This window comes from Bombyx mori, chromosome 28 (genome assembly GCF_030269925.1).
Source record: "Bombyx mori chromosome 28, ASM3026992v2".
Taxonomy (NCBI): Eukaryota; Metazoa; Arthropoda; class Insecta; order Lepidoptera; family Bombycidae; genus Bombyx; species Bombyx mori.
In genome coordinates, this window is record NC_085134.1 from 9,631,714 (window position 1) to 9,644,287 (window position 12,574).

At 35.9% G+C, this 12,574-nt stretch overlaps 1 protein-coding gene across 5 annotated transcripts in view; it reads right to left on the reverse strand.

Moving 5' to 3' along the window:
- The window catches only part of Myb (Myb transcription factor), an 81,208-nt gene that overhangs the window by 22,162 nt on the left and 46,472 nt on the right, over positions 1-12,574 (reverse strand). For 4 of the 5 annotated variants that reach the window (XM_038021062.2, XM_062676692.1, XM_038021060.2 and 1 more), the window contains 2 exons: positions 6,435-6,567; positions 4,620-4,769 (listed from right to left, as the gene is read on the reverse strand). In XM_038021062.2, the coding sequence (XP_037876990.1) occupies positions 4,620-4,769; positions 6,435-6,567 (283 nt within the window). Of the gene's footprint in view, positions 1-4,619; positions 4,770-6,434; positions 6,585-12,574 lie in introns of those variants that run through there. The other variant, NM_001257336.1, reaches the window with a different exon arrangement.

The window sequence follows — 12,574 nt, forward strand, 5'->3', positions numbered from 1 at the left end:
GTGGAAAAAAGCACTTATTGATAGCCCTAAATATCGCTATGAAAAAAATGAACTTAATTGTTTGATCTCGCCCCCTAATCATCATTAATAAGCAAAATGAAACTACTGAAATAATTCCATTTATAAAAATAATATGTTGTCACACTATGGTTTAATTCATCGCTTTGACCCAACTAAGCATACTTCAAGAATGACGTAAGGGGCAATAAAAGCGCGCAGACCTTGAATCTTAAATACAATAGTTTCTATGATTTTTATGAATGAAATCCATTGTCCGGCGCGGGCCCACGTAAAGAATGCTTAATAAAAATCTTTATCTACAGCTCGGCTTACGTTTTTCATACGACATGCACGTACTTTGATTCGTATCTTGGGACTTGTGAAGGTTTTCGGGCGATAAAATTACTAGGTTTATTTTATTGGCGTCGATAAGCAGATTAACCCATGAAGACCACAGCACGGGTACTACCGCCCAGCGTGAGGCCTCAGGTCCCAACAAAGCAAACACCATAATTCCTTCGCAGCGAAAACCGCCGTGAGCTCCCCAATGCATCTACTGTTACTCTTATCTGCTGATGCAATTGTAGCATCAAATATTTTATTTAAGAAATGAAGGATGGTGGTCCGGTCGTCTTTCCAGGTTCACCAGGACAGGTGGCGAGCAAAGGCTCAGCAAGGAGGGGATGGGATTTGTTAACAGCTGCCCGAGCATCTCCAAATAAGACCTAACAACTTGAGAGCAGCTGCTTCGGTGAATCTACTACCGGATCGGAATCGCGACCCGCTGACACAATCCGGCGATGAAGTTTTTTTTTTTTTTTTTTTCTTACATGGGTTGACGAGCTCACAGCCCACCTGGTGTTAAGTGGTTACTGGAGCCCATAGACGTAAATGCGCCACCCACCTTGAGATATAATAAGGTCTCAAGTAAGTTACAAACTCTGGAAGATGCAAATCTAAGTAAATACGGGGACCAAAACGAATTCAATAATTCGCGTAACGATATTAAACTGGTATTTTTTTTCATTATAAAATAATATGTGGGTATTGTGTTGCTTTTTTTTTGTAGGTAACTTACATTTATAAATTTCTCTTATCAGTTCACTTTCTACATATATGTGATATTGATTGTGGAAACATATTTGGTTATTGTTTTAGCTATTTTTTTTTTAAATATTTGATGTTTGTATTGTACTGTTTGTTTCCCAAATAAATAAATAATATTATGAGGGCACTCCGTGATCACAGCATTAAAAAAAAACCAATTCCATCTCATGGTGTGTGGCGATATTTCTAGTCTAAGGGCTCCGATAACCCCTTAAACACCGATTGAGTTGTACGAGTTATGATTGAAGTCGCCCCTTTCAAATTCCAAAAGGTCTCCATCAATGAAACGTATCGAATGATTCATAGAGTATCGCATGCACGCTTGCACGCACCACACATCCGCGCAATTAATGCAACGTATGTATCTATACATATAAATAAAATTGGAGTGTCTGTTTGTAATATTGAAATAACCGATTTTTACTGCATGCATATTAATTTACAAATACGGTACACACACCAAAATAACATTTGTTACAATTTTTGTTTATCTGTTTGTTTGTTGCGGCTAATGTCTGGAACGACTGGACCAATTTTGACGAGACTTTCACTGACAGGTAGCTGATGATATAAGGAGTAACTTAGGCTACTTTTTTTAGACTAGCTTCGCCCCGCGGCGTCACCCGTTATACGATAATAACCGCGGTTAACATCGCGAGACTCAACTATTCCATAATAAAATTTAATGTTTCCGAAGCGAAGCGAGGGCGGGTCGCTAGTTGTAAATAAACGTTGCCCATTCAAGAATTCAGAAGTGAGAACGTGTTCGTCATTATTTATCTTCTAATTGTGGAACGCCGTTTTTTTTTACACGCTTTATATTAGCTTCACTTGTATGTATGTTCGTATGTTTGTAACTGACTTCTTTTGACGCGATTTTGACCCACTTTAAACGGCCAGATTTCATTCAAACTTTGTAAATTTATCGAGGACCTATGACAATACACTAATTTGATAAGATCGTTCCATTATTCAATTTGCAAAATCAGATTTTTGCCTATATATATAATTTTTATCTATAGTCAATAAATAAGGCAGGAATTGATGTGATAGTACTTAATAGTTTTATTTTTAAAAAGCTTTTATAGAAAATTAAAAAAAAAATGAAAAATAAATAATAGTTTAAAAAAACTAAAAAATACGCTTTATATAAAATCCAACTAAAAAATAGAATATAAATTTTAATAAATTTCAATTGAAAATAGTGAAAGAAATATATATTTTATTTATAAAAAAGCGTGGGGTGCTTTTAAAGATATTATTGAATAATAATTCTTCTACTCATATCTGTCAGAAAAATATTTATAACTAATAAAACCATGCACCCCACGCTTTTTTTACAATAATATAGGTATGTTTTTTGTTACACTATTTTCAATTTAAATTTATTAAAATTTATTTTCTATTTTTAGTTAAATTTTATATAAAGCGTGTTTTTTAGTTTTTTTTTTAACAATTATTTATTCTTTTTTCGTGTGGTATTTTATTTGGATTTCGAAAGAATCACAGACTTAACATTAAACTACTTTTTACTTTTTTCAATCTCGTGTTTCATTATTTTAATTTTATTGTTTCCGACGTATGGAATGTTTTACCGGGTTTTTAGGGATCGAACGAACTACTATTTTGTTGTTGTCACCGGAACTAATATAATAAATATAATAATCGGATATAATAAAACAAATACTTTTTATCTTAACGTTTCACTTTTACTTTTCAATCCGCTTTAAATAATCACATATACCAGAAAAACGATTTCGTAGTTAAGCTAACTTCTGAACACACACACACACACACACACACTTGAAACTATTTCATTATAATATACATATCTCTATTTATCAACGAATTTTACATAAGCGATTTGAATGAGCTTGTTGTATAACAACTGATAAACAATAGTTACAGGATCGATTTTGAATTTATTTTAAAGATAAATAAATCCTTTATAAAAATGACCTGAGTGTCCTTTACCGTATCTCTTATAGTTTAAAAGTTATAACAATTTATAGCTTGACAAATTATGTAACGGCTGTAATTTCATTATCATATAATATCTAAAAATGCTGTAAAAAATACAAATTTTTTTTTTTCTATATTTTGTTATGTATGGTTGTTTTTGTAATTTTTTGTAGTCTTCGAAAAAAAATATAACGATTAATATTATTTTTTTATAACAAATTGTTAAGTTAATAAACAATGAAATTATTTATAAAAAAATGTATTTCTTTGTTAATCCGCTGAAAAGAGTCAATGATGATTTTTAAGAAAAAATAATTTCTTAACTAATTATTTAAACAATTGAAATATGAAAAAAAACGATTTTAAACAATTAAAACATTTATTTAAGAAATTTTTTTTTTTTAAATCTTTATTTCACCTATGGAATAAGACGGTAATTTTTTTCTTTTTTTAAATCCCAAAATAGTCTATTTATTTATAAACAATTTCTTAACAAACAGCGTAAAATTTTTTTTTTAAATGTTAATTAATACCTATTGTGGATGCAAAAACAGCAATATTAAGATATTACGAAAAAAAACTATTTTTCATAACATTTTTTAGAAATTTAATTTTTCTGTTAATTAAAAAAAATTATAATTACTTATCAAAATAATAAAGATTAAAAAAATTTTTTTGCTTAACTTTATTAAGTACTTAAATGATAAGAGCTCCACGAAGGGAAAAATTTATAGATGAATTATTGTAACTTTTATACCGTAATTTATAAAAACAGAGATTGGAAAAAAGTTAGTTAATTAACAATGGTGTAAATTTTTGAAAAATCGATATAAAATTTTTTTTTCACCGAGGTTTTTTTCGTTCAAGTGTTTAGATTACACCATAATTTATTCAAATTTTTAAATTGTTATTTAATACTATAAAAAAAATATTTTAGGTGATATACCGGCTTTTTAGACGGCGCGCCTATGGCGTAACGACCTCGCGGAGCGCTATTTTCAGCGTTAATTTTTTTTTATAAATAATAGAGATAGAATTCTGGAAGTTGGGACTTTTTTATTGGAAATTTCCTCCTCTTTCAGGATCTTTTTTTCAAAATTCCTTAAATATCATTATTTTAGAAATAATTAAGGAAAAACCAAATTCCTTTTTTTTTAAATCTTATTTTGTTTATAACAATCGCAATTTTTTATGTGCTAATAAGCCCTTAAAAAACATTTTTGTAGACATCATTCCGCATCCAATGAGCTATCGTACATATTTTTAGGAGCTTTATGTCTATTTAACACGTTTTTGAACTTGTTGACTAGACTATTATATTATTGTTTAATATAACCATAATATGTTCCCTAACTATTCGCTAGTAGCTAGCTCACGGGCTCAACCTGAGAGAATTTGCTAACACTAGGCATAACAAGAGCAGTACTTCGAAGAATCTACCACCGGATCGGAATCGCGACCCACTGAGAAGATCCGGCGGGAAACTCAGTGGGCAATACCATAATACCTAATAGCAGTTTCGAAAAAAGCCAAAACAACTTGACACTTACCTCTTTGGTCCAAGGGCCTTTGACTAGTTCAGGGTTGACGACTTTCGTCCATCTTTGAAGGCACTGAACGTCGGAACGGTCAGGAAACTCGGCCGCTATGCGCTCCCAATTCTCTTTGTAAGTCCTAACATATGCTTTTAGTTTCTTGTCCTGAAAAAGAAAGCAAGATTCTTAAGTTCAGGTCTGTATCGACACTACTTTTTTTTTATCCTAGCTAAGCTGAAGGTCTTGAAAGACCATTTCAGCGCAACCTTAACTAGTAGGTGAGCTCACGGGGCTCAAACCTGACGATGTTGCTAACACGAACCCTAACAAGAACTGTGCTTCGCAGAATCTAGCACCGGTTCGGAAACGCGACCCACTGAGAAGATCAGGCGAGAAACTCAGTGGGCTGTGTCTGTTTAATCCACACTACCGACTTAACACCTGAGCTCCCTAGTTACTATGCTGAGTTGCGCCTATCTTATGCCAATTTCTACCGCAAACCAATCATGTGTTCCAGTTTGAAGAACATGTTAACATGGGTGTACATTGTACTATGGTGCCCATAAGCTCGATCCTTCACATCGGATGGATCGTGAGCTCATCAAACGATCTATGACCCTCAATTTCCCCAGTGACTGGACAGAAGTTACCACTTACGTTCGGAAACTAGACTTTTTCGTCAACAATAAAAGAAAACCCATGAGATGAATTCCTTTGTAAAATTACGACACAAAATTAGTCCGCAGCGATTGCGAATTCTTACTGGACTGGAATTATGTAAGGTAGTTCCTTCATTGTACTTCATAACCGGTTATTCAATACGCGATAATGCACGTGGAAAATGTTGGTTTCAATGACTCTCATTACATTTGAAAAAAAATTACAACAAACTAGCCTATGTGCAGAGATGTATTATGTAAAACTCGTTTTTCGGAATTCAAATTAGCCGTTTTCAGACTGCAAAGGTTATTGTTTTGCATAAACATATGATTTCAAATGAACAAGCATTTATAAGATTGTGTAAGTAATTTATAAGGGTAGGTACTAGCCGACCCGGGAAGCTTCTTAGTGTCTCAATCGATAAATAAAAGATCTAAACTTTTATATAGAATAAACTTACAACAAACAAAAGGAATCCGTCCGACGGGGAAGACATCAAAGGAAAAACAAAATTGTTATTTTTATTTAATTCCGAGCATTTTCAAATTTATCTACCTTTTAAAACCTTCTCTGGACTTCCACAAATAATTCAGGACCAAAATTAGCCAAATCGGTCCAGCCGTTCTCGAGTTTTAGCGAGACTAACGAACAGCAATTCATTTTTATACATATAGATAGATAGATTGATTTGAAGCAGTCATTCGATGCAGTTTTAAGTACGGGATAACCGTTATTCATTACAATTGAGGATCTTATCTCGTGTCTGAATGTGAAAGCTTTAACCCTGTGACGTCTTTAAACTCTAAAAACCATGAGGCTTTGTAGATTTATTGTAACTTCTCATCTCCTTTACTGGGCCACATTTGAACAGACCAAGTGATGCTATTTGCTAGAGCCTAGCGTTCCGTTATCGATTCCAAGGGACTGATGAACCGCTTGGTAAAACCAAAGCCAAGCCTAATACCGAATCGCGCCGTATCCAAGAAGTACCACCACGACTGTTGGGCAACAAAAACGCGAAAAATCATTCCTCCAAATTATATTTGGGTCATAGCCCCAACATTAACGCAAGAATTTCAAGTTCAAGAACGTAAGCCATTTCATTCTATTATTAGATACAAGACGTTTACGGACATTTGAGTTTTGCGTTGGAACATTTCTAAGCATTACCTCCTCTTTACTCCACCTTCCCCTGTTGATATTCTTCCTCGACCCAGTGCTTTTGGTTGAAGTCTGCACATCCTCGTAAGCCGCCGTCGAGTCCTCTGAATATTCGCTCGTCTCGCTGTCATAGCCGCTTTTTCTGTTGACAATGAACATTCAGAAGCTATAGACAAATGTGACATTAAATTTTAATGACGATATTTTTTTTTATTGCTTAGATGGGTGGACGAGCTCACAGTCCACCCGGTGTTAATGGTTACTGGATCCCATAGACATCTACAACGTAAATCCGCCACCCACCTTGGGGCATAAGTTCTAAGATCTCAGAATTGTTACAACGGCTGCCTCACCCTTCAAACCGAAACGCATTACAGCTTCACGGCAGAAATAGGCGGGGTGGTGGTACCTACCCGTAAAGTGTAATATAAAAGTAATTCCACAGATTGGCGACTGGCCTAATAAATAATTAGCACATACGCTTCAAGGACTAGTCGTTATCCCTTTCTCACTTAGAATTTGTGTCACGCTATATTAACCTAATAAATACAAAACCAAACCTTAACTACCCAGTTTCATACGTAGCATCATACGGAATAAAGCACGCACACAACATTTCTTATCTCAGAAGACATCATTTTACAAAGAGCTTACCGAAACACTGCCTATCGCGATAAGGACTAAGGGACCTTCATGTGTATAGCTAAGAATATTCACTTTTGTGGACACATCCACGAGTGTCTTATTGCTGTGTATTACGCTTTTAAAAGTATGATGTGTGGTCTATTTTTGTAACTAACTAAAAACGATTCATTATAATTCCAGATGAAATACAGGTTTGTAGACGGATTGTTGCCGACAAAAGATATCGTGGTACAGCAGTGAGTTTCTCGTTTGATTCGGTTAGCATGATATAGTTTTTATTGTTGTGTGAATAAATTCAAAAATTTTCTTACAAAGTAAAAACAATTCTTATTTAAAACTAGACGAAGACAAAGCTAATGATAAAAATAAAGCCTTACTAAATGCAATTTTTGATCTAATAGATATATGAAGTTAAGAATGTATTTCTTTACTGGTGAACCAACGAAGTTTTTTTTTTATTGCTTAGATGGGTGGACGAGCTCACAGCCCACCTGGTGTTAAGTGGTTACTGGAGCCCATAGACATCTACAACGTAAATGCGCCACCCACCTTGAGATATAAGTTCTAAGGTCTCACAATAGTTACAACGGCTGCCCCCCCTTCAATCCGAAACGCATTACCGCAGAAATAGGCGGGATGGTGGTACCTAGCCGCGTGGACTCACAAAAGGTCCTACCACCAGTAATTACGCAAATTATAATTTTGCGGGTTTGATTTTTATTACACGATGTTATTCCTTCACCGTGGAAGTCAATCGTGAACATTTGTTGAGTACGTATTTCATTAGAAAAATTGGTACCCGCCTGAGATTCGAACACCGATACATCGCTCAACACGAATGCACCGCACATCTTATCCTTTAGGCCACGACGACTTTAAGGACTGTTGACAGCGACATACAGTGATGCGTTACCTTAACTGGTGGGCACAAAACACAATTGGTCAAATCGTCTACACCAGTCTACTCCAAGTAATTAGACTGTTGAGTCGACCATGACCGTGAGCCATCTGTCAAGAGGCAAAACTTAAGCAACGATTATCCATTCCCAAAGCCAAAAGAATTTCAAAAAGTGCTATGTCAATTTCCAAAAAAATATTCAATGAAAAAAATAAATTAACATTGATTTTATTTGTGCATTTCAACATTTTACTGGTGGTAAGACCTCTTGTGAGTCCGCGCGCACGGGTAGGTAACACCAATCTGCTTGTTTCTGCCGTGAAGCAGTACTTAATGAGTTTCGGTTTGAAGGTTGGGGCAGCCGTTGTAACTATACTGAAACCTTAGAACTTATATCTCAAGGTGGGTGGCGCATTTACGTTGTAGACGTCTATGGGCTCCAGTACCACTTAACACCAGGTGGGCTGTGAGCTCGTTCAACCATCCAAGCAATAAAAAAATAATTAAATAAAAACCCTCAAAATGACCAGAATAATTCAAACGGCTTATTTGCAGCCCGCGCCTGTGGTCTTATGTAGAACATAAATAATACAATAAGAGAATTGAGATTTTTTATAGCACGTGAATTTGGCGATATAACAGGAAAAAAAAAACAGCCAATAGAATAAAATAAATATCAAAAATATTAGTCGCTCTTATCAGCAATAAGCGGTAGACACTTCGTAATGTTTGCAATGTTTTCGCCATAACTACTGTTATTAAAGACAAGTGTCCGGAGTGATTATATTAGTATCTATTGTAGCGTGAATTAATACATAATAAATATACCTACACTAAGATTTTCGGCAAGTTTTTTACGTTAATGTTTTTTTATTTTTATTGCTTAGATGGGTGGACGAGCTCACAGCCCACCTGGTGTTAAGTGGTTACTGGAGCCCATGGACATCTACAACATAAATGCGCCACCCACCTTGAGATATAAGTTCTAAGATCTCAGTATAGTTACAATGGCTGCCCCACCCTTCAAATCGAAACGCATTACTGCTTCACGGCAGAAATAGGCAGGGCGGTGGTACCTACCCGCACGGACTCACAAGAGGTCCTACCACCAGTGATATTTGAACAACTGAAATCTTACAAAGACCTTACAAAGAATCTTACAAAGAATTTAAAAAGAAACATAATGAGGTCGTAAAAGTATAAAAACAATGCCAGATTAAATTAAAACAATAAGTCTAGTTTAAAAACTACTAAAAACACGATAAAGTAGCGTAGAGAACTAAAGATTAAATGTTTTTTTTTATATCTGCTATCCCAGTCAGTGTTATAAAGCTAAAATAATATAATTGATCCCTCCTGCTAGATGGAGCGACGACCTGCGCAAGGCAGCTGGCAGTAACTGGATGCGTAGAACCGAAGATCGGGTTCAGTGGCGAGCTTTGGGGGAGGCCTATGTCCAGCAGTGGACTGCCGCAGGCTGATGATGAAGAATATAATTGATAGGTTTGCAAGTTTTTATGTTAATGGGTCGTCTTCGAGCTGATGAACATTAAGAGAAAACTTCGCCTTGAATAAATAAATACAGGCCAGCTAATATTTCTTTCTTTCTAAATCATAATATTAAATTAATTACGTAATCAAGTGTCGGGTCTGATTTCGAATTCGCTACAGACGCTTTATATCTATATATTAATACGTGAAGCAAAAACTTTGTACCCATTTTTACGAAAATTGAGGGGTATGAACTTTCCCACGCTTATAGAGAATATAGAGAAGGAGTGCAGAATGCTACTATTGTTTTTAATTATCCATAAGAAACAACAGCGGATGTGTGGACGAGCTCACAGCCTACCTGGTGTTAAGTGATTACCGGAGCCCATAGACATCTACAACGTAAATGCCGCCACCCACCTTGAGATGAGTCCTACGGTCTCAGTATAGTTACAACGACTACACCACCCTTCAAACCGAAACGCATTATTGCTTCACGGCAGAAATAGGCAGGGTGGTGTTACCTGCCCGTGCAGACTCACAAAAAACAAATGCATTATTACTACATCCGCGATCATAGTGGAATACCAAAAAAAAAACACCTCACCAATAGATGAATATAAACAATTGAATAGATAGAACTACAAAAACACAAAACGTTTCCAAACGTATATAATGATATGGAATATTCTAGAATGAATAAGGAATAAAAGACTTAATCTCGTTTTCTGTAATAAAACTAAGAAAACAACATTTTAAAGCTTATAATCTCCTTTTTAAAGTAACATTTTAAAAAGTATTACAATAATAAGAAAAACTGAACGAGAATAGTTCATTGAATGACAGACAGGTAAGTGAATCCGTGTAAGAAAAAGCCTTTTTTTTTATTACCTGGTGTAAGTGGTTACTGGAGCCCATAGACATCTACAACGTAAATGCCGTCACCCCCCTTGAGATGAGTTCTAAGGTCTCAGTATAGTTACAACGGCTGCCTCGTCCTTCAAACCGAAACGCAATACTGCTTCACGGCAGAAATAGACAAGGCGGTACCTACCCGTGCGGACTCACAAGAGGACCTACCACCAGTAAAAAAGCTTTTTTAAAACTAAAGAGTTTTAAAGGTTTTACAGTACTTAGTGAATTTAATCTAGAAGAATAAGGTTTTTACGTACGAACTTATCTGAGGATAATCAACGTCGTCTCTCGGTGAGGTAAGAAATATAAAAAAAATATATACCAAGGAGCTATTTATTTATGCATACCAACGCGCCGAGACATCAGCTGATAGGCCAACCAGTTTCGTTTCTCATTCATTCGCGGACTTCGTACTTTTGAAGGTTGCTTCGGAATTTTTGCTTACCGCATATAAAAATTCCTTGACGCTTTTACTAGGACTAGAGGTCCCGCAGTAGTCGAAATTCGACTATAATTAATTGGAATTGTAAGTTTGTACACTATTATGATTGTATTTTATACTTCTATAATCACAAATTTCGTCAAGGCTATATATAAAAAATATAATATATAAAAAATATTAATAAAGACAAACAATATTTAATCTATTCACAATTTGACCACAGACGTCAAGAACAAAATTTGACAATAAATAGTATGCATGTATGTATTTTTTTTTTATTGCTTTGATGGGTGGACGAGCTCACAGCCCACCTGGTGTTAAGTGGTTACTGGAGCCCATAGACACCTACCATGTAAATGCGCCACCCACCTTGAGATATAAGTTTTAAGGTCTCAGTATAGTTACAACGGCTACCCCACCCTTCGAACCGAAACGCATTACTGCTTCACGGCGGAAATAGGTGGGGTGGTGGTACCTACCCGTGCGGACTCCCAAGAGGTCCTACCACCAGTGTAGTGTGTGTAATGTTTTCTTTATTGATTTAATGTATCTTTTATGCATTATCTTAAAAAAATATTAGCATTGTGTACTTCTTCTCTATATTCTCTATAAGTGTGGAAAATTTCATACTCCTCCGTCCGCGCGATTTTCGTAAAAAGGGACACTAAGTTTTTGCTTCACGTATTAATGTATAGATTATTGTCTTCGTGGGCAAATGCCAGGGTACAGCTGAGTCGCTGCCGAACGTACAGCGGAAAATTGCTTTAGACAAGGTACCTCACTCTTTTTTTTCCCCTACCTAATCATTGGCAGCCTAAAGGGCTATTCCAACTTCGCACGGGTCGGTAGATGAGCTCACGGGCTCAACCTGAGAGAATTGCTAACACTAGCCCTAGCAAGAGCAGTGCTTCGCTGAATCTACCACCGGATCGGAATCGCGACCCACTGAGAAGATCAGGCGAGAAACTTAGTGGGTTGGACCGCGCTCATGCGAGTGTCTAACTCCAAGATAATGTGGTGTCTACGGTTTTCTGTAACCGGTATACGAGAGATCCTGTGTCTCATCATTAGATAATATCATTAACGATTGAATCCGTAATTTAACAGATTTCATACTAAACATAATTTTTATAACAAATTATATTCGGGATGGAATCAGTGATCAAGAGTAACATTAAATAACCACATTTAATAAAACAAAGAGTCAATCGCAATCATACGCCAAGATTCACTGGTAAATTCAACAAAGATAAATTTCAAACATATTCTCGTTCAAAAAACATTACGGGAAATTATCGAACGAGACATTCCATTATCTCACTGAACGTATATTACAATTAACGTTTCCCGCCAAAACATCCAGCACACTAACGTGATCGAGCAAGTTCCCGACCTCACTGAAGCAACTAAAGCCACTAATCATCAACAAAAATAAAGAATTCCCGCTTGTTTCCCACACACACACACACACACCTACACGATGCTCGCACGCATATTATAAGGGTGTAGGGATAAAAACCCTCGTAGTACCAATGAGCGAGACAGTAAATCGATTTGCTGTTAAGAGCGAAGAAGACAAAAGATCAGGTACAGAAATCATACCCCGTCATGAGCATGTGACGCAATGTGAGGGTAAGGCAGGTGTAAGCATGGAACAAAGGACTTTTTGTGGGATAGGTCAGTCTAGAGTGTATAATGAAAGTCTATTAAAATTTCTAATAGCTTTACATTCAAACGAAAAATCCTCCCTACATATAA